This window comes from Pistacia vera, unplaced genomic scaffold (assembly GCF_008641045.1).
Source record: "Pistacia vera cultivar Batoury unplaced genomic scaffold, PisVer_v2 Contig838, whole genome shotgun sequence".
In the NCBI taxonomy this organism is placed as follows: domain Eukaryota; kingdom Viridiplantae; phylum Streptophyta; class Magnoliopsida; order Sapindales; family Anacardiaceae; genus Pistacia; species Pistacia vera.
Genome location: NW_022196710.1, coordinates 617,444 through 635,373, shown reverse-complemented (window position 1 = coordinate 635,373; position 17,930 = coordinate 617,444). Strand labels below are relative to the sequence as shown.

Here is a 17,930-nt window from a genome sequence, read left to right as displayed (position 1 = left end):
ATTTTATGTTTGATGTATGAGATGTTGAGTTGAGGCAAACAATAACTACTACCTTTTTTTTTTTTATAAATTGAAGAAAGAACAAAAAGTATAGGAAGGCATTTAACAGTTATACACTACATCTCATTCACAAAATATTTATAAATATTATCAAATTTTCTTTCAATATATTAATATAACAATAAGCCAATGCTAATAATACAAAGAGAAGAGGATTTTAGAGTCTTTCCCTTGACCATATCATTCATCTTATTCACTTTTGAGGATTAATCTTAGTACGCAAAACACTAGAAGGAAGAAGATGAAGCCAATGAAACAAGTGGTAACGGCCAGGCCTGAAGAAGGTTCTAACACTGCATATGTGCCTGCAATAAATGCAATTACCATTGCTCCCATGGAAAACATGGTGAGAATCAAGGCAATACCCAACAATTGAATGGACAGGTCCTCCGACTTTTGGATTTTTTTAGTGGACAAAAAAAGATGGATAAAAACAGCAGAAAGGGAGAGGGTCATGGCGATTGTATCGGTTATTATAAACGCTTGAAAAGCAGGATTTCTATATAAAATTGCGGTGCCTTGGTTTGGTCCTTTTTCACTATTATAACCACCAGGAAAGGTGAAAGCCGCAGCAAAGGTTACGGTTGCTATGAGTGTAGCCACTACCAAATGTGATGCTCTTGTTTCCTTTTCGTCTTCTGCAGATAAATATTCCTTTTGGCGATCCTCAATTTTTGTTCCTTTCCTTAGGCGGATTACACCTTTCGGATATTGATTTCCTTTGCCAACATCTTTGGACAATTCTTGAATTTCTTTCTGTAATACATTGATTATCATACGTTACGTTAGAATCATATATACTTGTAATATGTTTATGCGAAAAGTTTAGTCTGTTCCTGTTTTTGAGATAAACCAATTTATGAATACTAAATTAAACTTACCTCCAGCTCAGAGTAGCCGTAAATTATTATGTCTAACACACTGACATTTTGGTTGTTGACAGCCTCCATGTCGCCCCAGGAATAATCGATATAATAATTAGGATGGGTAGCAGCCAAGATATGAAACGGAGTGTTACCTTTTGCATCTTTCTTATTTGTAAGACTCCTTATTAATGAACTCTCTCTCAGAAGATGTTTCAAATCCTCTTCATCTAAACCCAGCATGGCAAAGTGAAGAACATTCCAACCTCTATTATCCTCCAATTCGTAACATTCTGGACAATTGGAAATAATTGTTTTCATTGCTTTTAGATTCCCTCGGCCAGCTGCCATATGAAGTGGTGTCATCCTCCGATCTTTGTCACCAATGTAGGCAGTAGATCTATCACCTTTTAATAACAACTCTACCACATCGTTACCATAATATGCAGCATAATGAAGTGGAGTCCATCCATGTTGATCGGTGACTTTTATCAAGCTCTTCTTTTTCTCTATTATCTTTTCTACTGTACCTAAATCAACAAAACAATAAATTAACTACACTGTACCAGTTAGCTTTTATGTCTTATTTAATAATCTTTTTAATTTTAATTAAAATAATAATTATTGGGATAAAAATTTGAAAATTTTCTACTTAAATCAACTTACTTGAACTACAGGCGATGGCTGCCGCATGCAGAGCCGTCTTTCCATTGGGTCCTTCATGGGCTGCTGACGTGCATCTTTCTAATATTTGTATCACCATACTGTCATCCTTATATCCTCTGGCGGCAGCAAGATAGAGTGGAGTTTCCCCCAAATTATGAGCCGAATAATGAAAATCAGGGTCTCCTTTCTCTGTTAATATTTTTACCACATGGAAGCGTTTATGTCGCACAGCCTCATGTAATGCAGTGTTATTCTCATAATTGGTCATCTGCAGCGTCTCCCACTCAGGTTTTAGCCCACTCTCTAAATCTATCTCTTCCTCTTCAGTTTTCGCATTGACTTGCAGTAGTAGTGATGGACACATTTCAAGTATTTGTGTCACGAATTCTGTTGATACCATGTCTTCCTTTTGGGATTTGATGTTAATATGCAAGATTGTATCCTTGAGAATTTGTGTCACAATCTGCTGAGCCTGCACACAAAAAACACAAGCGCATAGCTTATGTAAAACACTAGTGTAGTGTCTGTCGTAAGCACTGCGACACTACTATGGCGTAGGTGTATAACTCTTAGGAGCAAATATGTGGTATTGAGATTGAATGCTTAATGAGAGGCAGGACCCCTCCTTATATAGTGGTAATAAGATTTTCGAATCCTAGTAAGACTTTGAATCTGTAATGACAAAGTACTACTAAATAGGAAAGACTTTGATTTACTTACCTTAATAGAATCAAGAGTCCTAACTCACATAAGATACAAGATCTTAAGTGAATTAGGATAAAACCCAAATAGGAAGCTAGTGTAATAGGGATTTAGTGGGATTTTGTCCCTTTAGAGGACCAATGGGCCTATCTCTAGGTGGGCTAATGGTGATGTCCAACTTGGAGAAAGGTTGGTTTCAAGCCGTGGGTTTGGCCCATGACACGAATTATGTTGTAGGCCTAACCAGAATTGGGTCACAGCCTTGGGCTTACATAGTAGAAGTTGTCTGTTTGGGTCTAATAAGGCTTAAGACGATTTTTAGCTCATACAATATAAAATCAAATAAAAATAGATATTTTTATTAACTTTTTGTTGCGAGTTTTATATAAAATTGGCAGTTACAAAATATGAATATCTCAGACAAAAAACTCTAAACCACAAATAAATAAAAAAAGATAAATGTCTTGAGATACTTAAAAACCCAAGTAATCTCAGATCAGGATTTTGATCTTAAATCATAATTATATAAGATGCTTGGTATCATTTTATATTATACTACATATTTGCTAAAATCAGGAGCTTATTTTTATTAATTTGTTGCTATGAGTTTTATATAAAATTGTATTGCATTTATTGTGTCCTATTATACTACCCATAGTTGGGCACTATTTGATTGGATAAGTGAAATTGAAGTCAAATTATTCAACCTTCCATTATTTAACTAATGATTTCGAATTACAACCATATGATTAAAAAACTATAGGAAAGAAATTAAAAGTGTTTTTTTAGTTATTTTAGAAGTCATAGTGAAATCTATTTTACACTTGTCCTCTGTGATAAAACATTTTATTTTATGTTAAAGAATAACTGTAAGAACAAATTACATGATAATTAAAGAGAAAAAAGGAAAAGCAAGACAAGAATAAATTAGAATTGGTAGAGAAATTCGCAACACTTGATTTATACTAAAGATCAATATCTGAAATCAAAAGGGAATAAGAATAAAATCAAGTGTCACTTTTTTTCCGAACAATGTTGAAGTGGTAAATCAATCCCTTTTAAAGTAATTAAGTTTATGTTACAAGGGTAAAACGAGAATTTCACAAGTCAACTGTGGAGTAATAGCTTTGAATGGCTCAAATTAGAGCGAGCATGTATACTGTCGGATGTCCCTCATGTCCAAGGCCAAGGTCCCAATTTGAGGCTTGGGAAACCAGGAATTCTTTTCGAGAGGGTCAAAAGAACCTTTTTTAAGCGTAGATACAAAAATAATATAATATTGATCATATAAGGAAAGTGTACTGATAAAAAAAAAATTATTTAACATAATAAATTTTATCATTTAAAATATATTTTTATTTTAAAATAAAAATAAATATACAATAATTACAAGAAAATTAAGCTTTTGGGATGATAAGGAAAAATTTTGCACCTAACTCAATTAATTTGTGCGTATAGTAACACAAGTTTGAAATTTCACTTAGCTAAAGAATTTTGAAATGTATAATATAATACTATACTTACAATTTAATCTCATAAATTTTCTCTCACAATCTTGACATGGTAGCTAGCAATTGATTAGTTCAAAAATGAGTCTCGCTTGCTCACTATGAGTCTTGTTACTCAATTGCAAACTAACCAATTGTGAATTATCATGTCAAGGTTGTGAGAGAAAGTTTATAAAGTTGAGTTGTAAGCCAACCTTTATTATTTTGAAATATATACGAGATTTTTCCCATATTTTTTTCCGAAAGAAAGTAAAGGGACACACATTTCACTATGTCGCAAAAAACAACGGTTCTCTCTAACATTCTAAAAATTTATTTTCTTTATTACTTCTTTCTCTCCTCTTTCTTACATAATTTCTAAACATTCTAAATACTTAAATTTTAATTTTTCTTTTTAGTTATATTTGGTTAGGGTATACGAGCTGAGCCAAGTATCTGGATACTCGAGCTCGGTTAGTGACGAACATTGTTGAGTTTGAGTTCGAGCCAAGCTCGTTCGAGCTTGAATACTTAAGCTCGAGCTCGAGCTCGCGGGTATGGGTGGGTACTCAAGCACGAACTTTGATTTTATTGTGAGAAGGGAGTTGTTTGTCATTGTAAAAACTTGGAATTAAAAAAGTTACAAAACTTGTAATTTGGCCCTCCGAGCGCGATAAGGCTCGCGAGCCTATCAAGCCAAGCTTCATCTAGATTGAACTCGGCTTGACCCCTTAAATGAGCCATTCGAGCTCAACTCGATTGACTTTGAATTGAGTTCGAGTTTTTTACGAGCCGAGCTCGCGTGGCTCGCGAACTGCTCGACTTGCTTCTCATTCCTATATTTGGTTACCATTTACCATATTTTATTTATAAGTGTATTTGTTATACTAATATCAGTTCTTTTGTGTAATTTGCTGTCAATAGGAGATCTTTTGAAGATCAAGTAAGAGTTGAAGATGAAGATTGGATAGAGTTCAAAACTTTGGTTTATGTTTTTTTTGTTTCCTACGTAAAAAAAGGTGTCATAATTTTTAATTTATGTATCTTTTTTATATGAATTAATAAGTTTTATAAGACTTTTATTGTATTCACAATCTTTTTTTTTTTTTTTTTTGTTAGCTTTTGTAAATTATTAAAATTTAAACTAAATTTGAGCTATTATATGTTAAAAAATAAAAAGCCCAAATAGACTTGTCCGGTTGTCCCTAAAGAAATTTATGAACTTCCAGAAAACTTCAACCGTTCAGTAAAATGAAAAACTTAACGATTGATGAGTATCTGCTTGAGTGACTGCCGTAGGGCCCTGAAAACAGATGTCGAATCTATGATAGCAATGCAGAACAACATGACCAGGTTTGCTGTAGAGTTGACAAACCGCCACCACCAAATCTGCCACGACGGCGACCTCCTCGTGAAGAAAATTGAGAAGCAGATTGGGTAAACTGAGGAGAAGGAGGAAGCTTTCTGGCGGCATAAAGAGCTAAGCTGCCACGTATATCAGAAGAGTAAAGAGACTGTTGTCCAGCCTATCAATTCTCATACGCTTGGAGTTGAGCCTCTTCTAAGGTAAACGATTCACAACGAGAAGCCAAAAAGGTCAAATTAACGACGACATAAAATTCGGGCCCCAAACCACCTAAAATATGCAAAATAAGCTCTGAATCTGAGATCTCAGTGCTTGAAGCAGACAACATGTCTACAAAATCCTTCATCTTTTGGACATATTCTTGAACAGATAGTGATCCTTTAGTAGTGGTTTGAAGAAGATGCCTTAGATGCATTACTTGTGACTTGGCTTGATTGATGTTTAGTTTTTCCAAAGTAATCCAGATATCATAGGTTCAGACATAGAAGAAATCAGCCAATTCAATAACAATTGATCCATTCTACACCAAGCAGCAAATGCTGGATTCAGTCTGGTAACAACAGAACCATTACTAGTAGTTATTGAAACAAATTCACGTGGGTTTAGACGCGGTAAGAAACTGCTCAAGATCAAATGCGCGGACAGCAGAAATTACTTGTGGACACCAGTAGGTATAGTTTTTCTGAGCAAGTTTTAGTGTAATTGGAGCCAAACTGGAAGCAGTAAGAGAAGAGAACGATGTAACCTGAAGCAGTAAGAGCTTGCGATGTTAATCTAAGAACTTCATCTTGTTGTTGCACAGAATTTTGAAGATTTTCCGAGAAAATGTTCGTGTTTGGTAACGGAGAATTGCCAGGAAATTTCTTCCTGGCTCTGATACAAAAAAAAAAGTTTATAAACTTCTAGAAACATCGACTTTGTTTATAAGTATCTGCTGCTATACGTACTGTCCAAAAGCTTGGCGTAATAGCAAGCAGCTTAACAAACTACTGATACCCTTTATTGACTAGATACAAACTCTACACCAATCAGCTAACAAAATAAAGTCAATAGTCCCGACACTAAACTTGACATCAGACCAAAGCTTGTAAGGTTATTGGTTTAATGACACAGTTTTTAAAATACCATTTTACCACTTAAAAAATATATTCTTTTAAAAATTTCCAAAAATTTCCATTAAATTCATTGTGAGTACAAAAATAACCCCATTAAAGATTAACCCTCAATTGTTGATGATCACAACACACCTCAACCAAATTTCGGCACCGGAAATCAATGGTGTTAGGAAAGCAATCGAGGTTTGGAAACTAGGGGGTTTTGTAGGAGAAGGATCGGTGAGTCTGTGGGTGGTGATAGGTGCGATTTTGGCTGTCGAAATCGCCCGAAATCTGGCTTGAAGAGAGAGAGGCGCATGTTAGCAAGAGGCGGCGCACGTTAGCAACATCGCAGCAGACGGTTTTTGTCTTTTTTAAGCCGATTCTGGTGTCCAAAATCACTTCCGAGACTACCTACAACTCCTCACAACCTCCTTTACAAAACTCACACCGACTCTTTTTCACCGGTTTTGCATTTTTTTCTTCTCTTAATCACCACTTTCAAATCCAATTCTAGCTAGCTCTGACCACCAAAATTCAATCTACTACCGCCAAAAGACTCACCAATGTCTCTACTACAAAAACTGCTCACTCACCATTTGTCGAGGGTGGCCAAAAAAAGGCTAGGAAATTGCAACAAAACCCTAGGAAAGGAGGCTTCAATAGGCAGTGTTTGGGAAGCAATCGGGTCGGGAAACTTGGGGGTTTTGATGAGGGCACAACGGTGAGTCGAATGGCGGGATGATTTCTGATGAAGAGAGCGGTCAGAAAAAGATTGAGAAACTGCTAAAGACACTTGATGTTTTAGGTGTGATTGTTGAAGCCAAAATACAATCCTATCCTCACTTATAATTGACTTTTGACCATCCTGTCCTTCCTCACAACGAAAATTGCTAATGGTGGGTAGTAAAGTGATATTTTAGAAGTCTGAGGTGGGAAATGTCGTTAAGCCATTTTTTGGGTTATATATATATATAATACTAAAATACTTTAAATATATTGATTGTATATATTTAAAATGACAAATTTAATCACATATTAAATAATTAAAATTAACTTTAACTTCCTATTTTTTTACAAATACTTTTAACACCCCACTATTATCTCATAAACTCTAATTTTTTTTTTTTTAATGCTATAAAGAATAAAAAGATAATTTAATGGAGGAAGAAGATTCGCAATAGGGCATACAAGTTACGTGCAATACAAAATTGTAAGTTTTTAATTGTTTCACATATAATTTTTTTTTTTTTTTTTTTTTTTTTTTTTTTTTTTATAGTATGGTAGCTATTTAATCTACATTTTTTTTTTAGTTGTGTTAAACTATAATATATTCTTGGGATTACTTGTAGAATTTTTTTTTTTAGATTTAATTTTTAAGAACTTTCAATTTAAATGTCTAAAATTTTATTTATGAAGAACAAGAACAATAGTGGGAATATATAGCCTAGGTGAAGGGAATGAAATGTTAACTATTTAAAATAAAAAAAAAAAAAAAAATGAATTGAAGAGCATTTATGAAATTGTGGAGTTCCATAAGAAAAGAAATGTAATTTTAAACTTTGAAATGGGGTGTCTCAAGAAATGGGACTTCTGTAGTCCATTAGTGGGGTGCCGATAGCATCACTCTTAAAAAAATATATATTTTAAAAAAAAAAGTCAATTACCAAAATGGTCATTTGATCTTTTAGAAGACCCAAAATATTAGAAAGCTATTTCTTTCTTAAAACTTTACCTTTTTTTTTTTGTTTTATTCTAAATTATGTTCAGAATTTTAAATTTTATTTTTAAGATTAAAATTATCAATCATAAACTAAAGCTTCAAAACCTAAGCTTGTGAGAATGCTTGTTACCTTGTTTGTAGGCCTTTACCCTTCAGCTTGAGTTGATTATGAGGAATTTCTTCAGGGAGGGGCTAATATTTTGCACCAAACTGGAAGTTACAATCTTGCCCTTTGGAACACAGTGCCTTTACGATCTTGCCCTTAATTCGTTGACTCTTGACTTCTAAAACGCTTGTTGACAGCAGCGCCAATCTTTGTCCCTGGAAGAAAACAGCAAAGGCTTCATGCAAGATCGCAGGGTTAGAACAGGGATAGAGGCTTCATTGGAATGCTAAGTATGAACCTTTTCCCTATGAATGTTGAGATTATCATTCCTTGCCCCTTTTTATATAGTGAAATAGAATAAAGTTTTAGAGAGGTGGTTCTTGTCGTTGCAAGATAGAAAGATTTTGGAGTTTTAGGAGAATGCAAGATCTTTTTCCTCCACATTCCCTTCTTAATTGTAATTCTATTTCCTTAGCCTTTGAGTTCTCTATTTAATTGTAATTCTATTTCCTTTTACTTGGTGAGCAAGTAACATCAAATAGGGAATTACTCCTCGTTTTTTTTTTTTAAGTGACGTTTAAGAGTTTTTAAAATTTTCAAAATTAAAGTCGTTCTGCCTTGTCTTTTCTGCACCTTTCATCATGCCTTCTCCACTTTTTATCAGCCCCTCTCTTTCCATTTCATCTTGTCATTTCTCTACTTTTGCTTCTGTCTCTCTTTAATCTTTTATCTTAACTTATCTCTTCCCTTTCTCCTCTTTCCTTATTTTCATCGCCACTTCTTCTTTCTCTAATCTGTCTCTGCTTCCATCTTTCTCTCTTTCTTGTCTTCCTTTTATGTTCCTCTCTCCACTTATTTGAAGCACCCTGTCGTCTTCAATTTCCACCTTCACTTCTCTTCTTGAGCCCTAGAAGATCAGCCTTGAACTCGTGAACTTTTGGGGTTTCCTTCCAGTCCACACGGGTGTTAACAAAAGCTGAAGTTTTCTGAGGGAGTTGAGAGGAAGTGGACGATACCGATGATGGGAAAGGAAAGTCTTGAATGAGTTACAGACGGCGGGAAAGAGAGGATGTCTATGCGTGTGGCAAGGCGTTTAGTGATGGCGTTGAGTAGAAGTGCGAGGAGAGTGGACTAGTCTGGTTGAGTGGTGTCCATGGAGAAATGGAGAAAATGGGCATTTGTGGCAGTTGCATAGTAGATTTGAGTTTAGAAATTTGTGATGTTTTTTTTCTTATCAAAATCATTGTCAAAATCAATTTGTGATGTGTTGCATTATTGTCAAATTTGTGATGTGTGTTGCATTATTGTGTTCCGCAAATTGAGGTTTTGTAAATAATTAGGCTGTAAACGTAGTGGAGATTATGAGTCGTAAAGTTTCGAATGAAGAATTAGAACAAATGAGGATATGGGTGCCTTTATCATGTAAGTGGCTTTTTTGTGTTTTCTTACGGTAATTTATTCTTAAAAGTGATAATGGTACATTGTTGCATGACTCATTTGACTCTTTAATTTATGAATGATTAGGTTTTGAAGAGAATCATAGCATCAACAATGAGGCCAAATTAATTGACACTGAAGGCAGTACAAGCATTGCAAATCAATCTGGAATGGTGGATATCAATAGTGGAGGTTTTATTTGATTTTTTCTTTGATTGATGTCAATACACTTTTTTTTGCTTTTATCAATTCAGTTAATTAGTTACAATATTTTCTCTTATACAATACATGTTGTAAAAAACAATGTAGAAGGTGCATCAAGATAGATTGTCAAAATTGAAATTTCTGGAGTTTGGAATAACCAAGAAAAATCAGTAGTGGGCATTGTAATGCATGATACACGCTGTGGAAATTTGACTTTACTAGAACAGTATGTGTCAGCTTCTAACACACTACATGCAAAATATCTTGCCTTATATCATGGACTGTGTGTTGCTCGTGAAAATGGCGTTAAAGAAGTCCAATGTTTGTCCTACTCTCAAGAACTAATTGACAGCCTTAATAGGAATGATGAACAAAAATGTGTATTGGGTGATTTGCTTGATTCCTTTACATATATAGAAGTCTATAAAGTGCCTGTTAGTGTGGATATGTTCGCTGATGTTATGGCTCGCATGGCCGCTAGGAGATAATCGAGCCTTGTACTCCTTAGTGAGAGTGATTGTTGGGTGTTTCAGTTTTTCTCAGTCGGTTTCTACTTTTTATTTCGGTTTTGGCTCAATTTTTGCGACTTTTGCCTATGTTTTGTTTTAGCCTATGCTGCGTGGCCTTTGGTGTTAAAAAGGGCATGTGGCTGACCCAAGGGTGTGTGTTTTGCAGGAGTTTTGCTGTGGTGAGTCTTGGTTTTTCTGCTAGTTGGGGATTGAAACTTTTGTTGGATTTCCTTAAGGTGGCTGGAGTTTTGACACTTTTTGGCTGCAAACCTTTATGTACAGACTGTGTAGTTTGATTTGTGCCTAGATGGCTTGCTTTTTTTATTGCCGGCCTTTTTTTTGTCCATGTATAGACTATATAATGAAAATTCATTGGCTTTTATCCCTCTTTACTTATCCATTATGAAGGTTCAGCAAATTCATTCAATGTATTTGAATAATATAGAAATGCATATTTGATCTAGAAGTTTCAATGCACCCACAAACAAACAAAAAGATTTTTCACAGCTTATCATTACAAATGATCTGCAACAGAATTTTTACAGCTTACCATAAGAAGAATTCGTCAGGCAGATACCAGTTGATTGGATATACAACAATATATTCAAGGAACAATGATGTTCATGAATTTCCTCTTAGCAAATGCCAACCACCATTTATTTGGAGTGCCATTGGGTCTATATGTAACACTCTACAGTCTCCCACTTGTTTCCTCTCTTATCTGCTTCAGATAATTCCTAAATAGCTCTGCATTTTAGACTCCAAAATTTAAAAACAAATCAACAGATCAATGTCTAAGTGCACTCAAAGCAGCCAATCACGTCCCATTGTACTAGGGATTGTGCATAAGACTGAAACTGAACATTTGACAGTTTACAGAAATGCCAACATACCATACAATAATATGATTGTGAAATAAGTAATTCTAGATTGAGATTAATGCATAAAGATAAATAAAATGTTTTTTTTTTTAATACCTAACGCCTAGTAGAAAAGAAACTATTTTCCAATGTTATAAACTTGAACAACTTTTATTAAGAACTTCAGACTGTAATGCCATATGATGATGCAATAGGTCATGCCAAAAATAAAATCGATCATTCAAAGGGAAGATTCCACATTAGATTTATACAATCTACTCAAAAGACCTGAAACATTTTGAAATATATAAAGTATGTCAGATTTCAATTTCAAGATATAAATTTTAAAATTCATCCAAAACCATCATCCTCTCCCTGTATTTTCTGATTTGGGCATTAAATCACCATCATTCCCACCTTCTAGTCCCTACTCCATTGATTTTCTCTTCTTAGGTTTCTTCTTGGCAGGTTGTTCATCATAGGACCTGCAGAAAAGATTAGATTTGTATATGGTTGTTTACTTCATTATCTAAATATCATCGGTCTCAGTTTAAGGTAAAGCTGATTTTCTATATGTGCATCTTTTGGTAGGCAGAGTGACACAAGAAAGTGTAGTGTACAGCTTTGGCACCTTGTTATATATTACCATAATAAAAGCTTATATCATAAAATAGAACAAGTTCTTTTCTTGTATGTTGGAGTAGAATTTCTTTACAGCAAAAAAAAAAAACAAAAATCAAAATGAAACACAAACTACTCCTAAAAGACAATATCTTATCAGAACCCATATGAACATCATGGACAAAACAAAAATAGTCTTCAATACTAGATAGGTCAATTGTAACACTTATTGACATTGAGCAATTGCTTCTCCAATTAACGCGGGGTCAACATCTAACTGCCTAGGAAGGCAATTTTGTCTCTCCAAACTATGTTTTTTCATGTGCGGAACCTTATATTTGTTCTAACCTCTAGCTTTCAAAATTGAAATCACACATGACTGTAAAGTTAAAAACGTATGATTCAATTTTGTTGGCAAGTATTCATCAAATGACTTCTGAACAGCCTCTATGAGCACATCTATAAAGTTGGGTGCCTGTTGGTATTGTAGTCCCTGTATCGCATTAAAAAAACCAAGGTCTAGAACATTCATATCTGGAGAATTCAGTGGTTAATAGATCAAACGTATGTCGAAACCATCCTTAGTAGCATTACTTTGAAAATACTCATCATCCAAACCAATATGAGGTTTCGCATTGTCCTATTGGATAACTATTGGACTTCTTGCATCAATTCTTGGCCACTTATCCCGGATAGCCGGCAAGAGTTTCTCAACTATGTAAGATCGATAAATTTCCTTATTGATAGAATTGATTGTTTTAGTCTCCATGGTTCCAGCAGAATGATTTTTACTACTCCTCCTTGTAGGTTCTTTATTTATGAAAGGAAATATCCCGATTTTTCCAGAAAATAATTCATTCCCTGATTCATCAAACCTTGGGCGTGTCACTACAGCCAGAAACATGAATTTAGTAATAAAAGTCTTACTCTTACATGTGCGTAAAGGCTCGTCTTCGTCAGGCAGGAGATAATACTTCTCTGACTGCTTTGTCATGTAGAACCACTTCTCATCAACATGAATAATATTTTCCATGGTTACAAACCTCAAACAACTGGGGTTGTTGCCATGTTCAATCATCGATAAACAAAAGCGTATTCTAGCTTTCATGTTTTCCACATTTAATAAAGGTTTTATAGCATTTGAATGACGACGTATGGAGCCCTCTTTTAATCGCCTAAACAATGTTGTCACTGAAAAATTTGTGACAGCAGATAAAGACCTCAGTGACATCCTTCTTCGCAATGGAATATTTCAAAATTGACTGACGTCAATTTCAAGACGCTTGCGCCCACAATTGAGTGCCTTTCTGCTAGATACATTAGTGTTAGAATCCAAAACTTCATTTTCTTTTCCCCGTTGCCAAATGCATTGGACTGTACACATACTAATTGAAAATAATTGAGCCACCTCAGATGTAGTGTTTTTCTTCAATTGTCCATTAACACTTCGCTTCAATAGAGATTCAAAAATTGCTTGTCTTTGTTCATTTGTAAGGTTTTTTCGACTCACATGTGTATTAACTTTCTCGGTTATGTCATTAACTTCATCCGTAGCTTCTAATGTTGGAAGAACATTTAAATCAATTTCCCCAAGTACACCTCTACTATTACATTGTTCGGCCATGGTGATTGACCGAACAAAATCAAAAAGAATAGAAACGAGTGAGGGACGAAAAAATTAAAGAACTGGAGCAGCATGAAAGAAAAGAAACAGATGAAGTTGGTGGGAGAAACAAATGCAATAAGACAAAATTGTTAAAAATGTTATTTAAATAAGCGGGAGAGTTTCCCACTTTCAAAGTCTCCCCCACCTGCAAAATCTGGAAAAAAAGTTGGTGGGAGAGAGAAATTTTTTTTTATTAAAACCTGTGCCCACACCTAAAACGTCACTTAAAAAAAACGGAGGGAGTATTATTTTGCCCCTAAGAAAATTCGGGTACCACGTATTTAAAACTTTATTGAGATTCCCCTTTCAATAATGCATTTTATTCAATCAAGCAATGAGATGAACCATAGCACGAGAATTAAGGCATGACAAGCCCAAGCTTATAATTAAAATGAAAGATAGATTACAAGCATGAAATCGCTAATGGATGAATGAGCAATGTATTCAATCGGGAAGAACAATAATCATGAAAAAGTAATCTTCGTGTTTGTTTCACTCTTTGAAATCATTTTTCTGTTATCCTATGTGGATTAAAAAATAACATATGTGTTTGTTTACTTATTAGGATCATTATTCAAATAAGATTTTTTCTATTGAAAATGAAAAGTGGGTGGAACTTGTTTTTTATTATCCAATTCTAACATTTTTCCAACTATATTCAACTAAAAACAATTACATTTCACAATAAAAAGTTTATAAATTAACAAAAACACCTCCACCCACCCAAGCCACTCCCGAATGCCAGCAACCACCGCTGGCCAACGCCGGTGCCGCAACGATGCACAACTTGCCGGATCTGGTTGGTCGTACGCCGATCTTGCCGTTTCTGGCCAGATCTTTGGCCGTCAAGATTGGCCATCGTTGACGTCCAGATTGCCATTGACGATGGCCAGATTTTGATCGTCATTCACGGCTTCATTTTTGGGGGGGTGTTTTTGTTAATTTTTAAAGTTTTGTTTTGGACGGATGTTAGCTAAATTAACAAATGTAGGAGGTTAAAAAACAATCTAAATATTTTCAAAAAATGCTTTCAAAAAATGTACCAAACAATTATTCAGCATTTTATTCAACTCTGATATAATTTTCAAATATTATACCAAACACATTGTCAGAATCATATCTTATTCTATGTAATCCTACCTTATCCTATTTAGATAGTTTTTCAAAAGAACATTTTTTTCGAAAAACCTATCAAACAGGCCCAATTTAAAAAAAAAAATATATATATATTTTGTTTGAGTTTTTTATCTTTGTTTTCTTGATTAAAAAAAAAATGAAATCTACACAAGAAAAAGAGGAAAAATAATTATTTCTACATTTATCTGTTGCCAAGAGATATGCTTAATGGAAAGTACATATAGTTTTCAATTCTCAATTTCTCATGGAAGTTGTAGATACCATATTCCGCTAGCTAAGAGAGTGGGCTCATGTGGATGTTATCCTATATATTAAGGATGCGTTTAGTTTGGGATAATCTTATATATTAAGGGTGCGTTTGGTCTGGGATAATCTTTTATTACTGAGGTAATATCATCTTATATTACTTAGATTACCACGTTTGGTTGTCAAGTAATACAAAATTCTCGTAATCTTACAAAACCAATAGTAATTATTGTTTGTTATATAGGTGGTAATCTGAATACCTCATTTTTCTTAGGTATTTTATGATTACGTGATAATATTAATTTTGTTACAATTTTACCCTTTACAATTAAAATTTTTGGACAATAATACCCTTATTTTGAAATTAATTTACATGAACCTGCCATTACAATTTTGCCCTTATATTTAAAACAAATTGCAGGCCACCCAGGACCACTGCCGCTTATCAGCCACCACCGTCAGCCGCTGGCCAACCACCATCGGCTGTCGGCAGTGGTCAAAACGGTGCATGACCGACTAGATCTGGCCAGCTGTACGTCGATTTGGCCGTTTTCGGCTAGATTGATGGCTGTAGATCTAGCCAGATCTATTCTGGCCTATCTTGGCCAGATCAATAGATCTGGTCGAAAACAGCTAGATTCATGGCTGGAAACAGTCAGATCCATGGTCACGGCTAGATCAGCGCACGACCAGTCAAAGCTAGTCGGTCATGCACCATTACGACAACTGCCGGCGACGGGCAGTGGCTTGGGGTGGGTGGGGGTGATTTTGTTACAAATTAAAGTTTTATATGGCTGGGGTGTTTTAGCAAAATCTCAAAGGTAGGGGGTTAAAAGAAATTATTAAAAAAATAATATAATATTATATTAATATTTAAAAATGAGAGCAACTTATTAATCTATATAACATTCTTACTAATTTATTCCTCCTAACCAAACATATCAATATAACATACCCACCAATTTATTCCAATCTAACTAAACACATTTCCCTAAACATTCTAGTAATCTTTAAAGTAATTTATATTTCCATTAATATAATGTTAGGGCAAAAAATCGTCCTTGGCCCAAATAGGGAAACAGGACCACTAGTGAAGAAAGACCAGGCCCAGTGCTACAGAGGCCCAAGCTAGATTAGTCCTATTTCGACATGAGGTATAGCCGGCCCAAACCACGTGGGCACAAGCTTCTCAAACCTGGCCCATGTCCTAGTTCCGTGGACAAATCCAGAGCCTACAACCCCCTCAGAATACTTTCCTACTCCTGATCAATCTCCCATTCAAGGTCACTTTCCTATTCCTGATCACTTTCCTACTCGGAGTTACTCTTCTAATCAGAATCACCTTCCTATAAAGAAACTGGTAAGACAGCTTACCACAACCCTAATTCTTCTAGGGTTTGCATCAGAGTCGTACTAGGACTCCTACTTCTACCAAGATTGGGAGACCAGACGACCACTATATAAACAGAGGCCAGCCCTCTCACAAGGGACATCGACATTACACCCTCACACCCGAGACTCTTCACTNGAAATGAAAAGCTGCTCAAAACAATGCATCTGTAAAAGTATAAAATAAAATAATATCAAGGTGATATCAAAACTTACTAGCCAGTTCTTGAGGAGGAGATGACTTCCCATTGTTATCTTTTGCTTGAGTAGAACCATTTCCTGCAGTTGCTGCTTCCCTCACTTTTTCATTAATTAACATTTTGTGATATTTCTTCTGTGCTTATAATAAATAACTAAAGAAACAAATCAAATTACCAAAGCAATTATTTTAAAAGTTTAATGAAATGAATTAGATAATGCTCAAACAATGGATTATTTATAAGTATAAAATACTATAACATGTGTTTGTAAGGTACTATTGAATCGTACCAGCCTGCTCTTGCGGAGGAGATGTCACAAGCTCATCGTTCTTGGCATGTAACTCAATCTCAGGTACGACGTCAATCCTCACTTCATTATTCGACATCCCTACCGACAAGTCATATACACTCAAAAAAGAGACAGAAAGAGAAATTATCTGAAAATAATGTGAAAATAAAACCCAACCAGAGAGGGAGGAAAAAAAGGAAAAAAAAAAAAAAAAAACCAGGTTGAAAGAGTTACCTCTTTGGGTACCTGAGGTTGGGATGCAATACCCGAAAATGAAAGTTTGGAAAGAAAGTTGTAAGGGAACTTAAGCTGAAATAAGAAAAGAGGGCTATGATACTTATACATGAAGAATGACCTCAAGTCAAGAAACAGTGAAACACCTCCACAGTCAAAAAAACGGAAGCCTTTTACATATTAGTTAAAAAAAAAAAAAAAAAAAAAAAACAAAACAAACAAAGCCCTCTCATTCAACATATATCCTAAGGTTAAAAACTTTTAGAGTACGATTTGGTTAGAAAATATTAGATTATTAAAAATATTATATTAATAGAAAATTAAATTACCAAAATGTTCAAGGAAATATGTTTGGTTAGTTGGAATAAATTGGTGGGTATGTTACATTAATATGTTTGATTATGAGAAATAAATTAATAATTATGTTATTTAAATTACTAAATTGCTGTCATCTTTAAATATTAATATGATATTATTTTTATTATTAATTTTTCAATAGCTTTTTTTAAACCCCCAACATTTCATATTTATCTAAAATACTATAATTTATATAAAATTTTAATTTATAACAAAATCACCCCCACCAAACCACTACCGGTCGCCAGTCACCACCATTGATCACTGCCTTCTGCCACTAGGAATCGTAGAAAGTCACTAGAAATTATCGAGAGCTGCCGATATGGTCATTGGCCAGCTGCCAATGGTGGTGGCTAGGTAGCGGTGGTGGTCTGCAATTTGTTTTAAATATAAGGACATATTTGTCTAAAAACTTAATTAGACAAAGGCAAAATTGTAATGATAGATTAATGTTAATTGATTTTAAAACAAAGGCATTATTATACAAAAATTTTATTAATAATGGGTAAAATTGTAACAAAAATAAAATTACCATGTAATCTTACAATACCTAAGAAAATGAAGGTAATAAAATTATCTCTAATATTACCACTGGTAACTACTATTAGTTTTTTAAGATTACTAGAATCTTATATTACTTGATAACCAAATATGATAATCAAGTAATATAAGATGATATTATCTCAGTATTTCAACATTATCTCCAACCAAACA

At 34.4% G+C, this 17,930-nt stretch overlaps 2 protein-coding genes and 1 long non-coding RNA gene across 3 annotated transcripts; all 3 read right to left on the bottom strand.

Moving 5' to 3' along the window:
* Window positions 1–190: 190 nt before the first annotated feature.
* LOC116118125 (protein ACCELERATED CELL DEATH 6-like) lies at window positions 191–5,559 on the bottom strand. Its single transcript, XM_031404093.1, has 5 exons — window positions 5,321–5,559; window positions 2,310–2,328; window positions 1,590–2,061; window positions 942–1,453; window positions 191–816 (listed from the first exon to the last, which is right to left on the bottom strand). Exons 1-5 carry the CDS (start codon window positions 5,557–5,559, stop codon window positions 250–252), a joined length of 1,809 nt encoding a protein of 602 aa, XP_031259953.1. The 3' UTR covers window positions 191–249.
* A 6,779-nt stretch (window positions 5,560–12,338) lies between these two features.
* On the bottom strand, window positions 12,339–12,929 carry LOC116118124. Its single transcript, XM_031404092.1, has one exon. The coding sequence runs from the start codon at window positions 12,927–12,929 to the stop codon at window positions 12,339–12,341; it is 591 nt and encodes a 196-aa protein (XP_031259952.1).
* A 3,356-nt stretch (window positions 12,930–16,285) lies between these two features.
* Window positions 16,286–16,928, bottom strand: LOC116118102. The gene is made up of 3 exons (XR_004126095.1): window positions 16,860–16,928; window positions 16,626–16,724; window positions 16,286–16,424 (listed from the first exon to the last, which is right to left on the bottom strand). It is a non-coding gene; the product is annotated as an uncharacterized LOC116118102 (long non-coding RNA).
* Between the last annotated feature and the right edge of the window lie 1,002 nt (window positions 16,929–17,930).

Excerpts from the sequence above, each read along its gene's own strand:
- LOC116118125 (XM_031404093.1), bottom strand. The coding sequence starts at position 5,559 with ATGCATCTAAGGCATCTTCTTCAAACCACTACTAAAGGATCACTATCT. Across the intron at positions 1,454-1,589 it reads AGCCATCGCCTGTAGTTCAA|GTACAGTAGAAAAGATAATA; the intron begins GTAAGTTGATTT and ends TTGTTGATTTAG. Across the intron at positions 817-941 it reads ACGGCTACTCTGAGCTGGAG|AAAGAAATTCAAGAATTGTC; the intron begins GTAAGTTTAATT and ends AATGTATTACAG.
- LOC116118124 (XM_031404092.1), bottom strand. The coding sequence starts at position 12,929 with ATGTCACTGAGGTCTTTATCTGCTGTCACAAATTTTTCAGTGACAACA.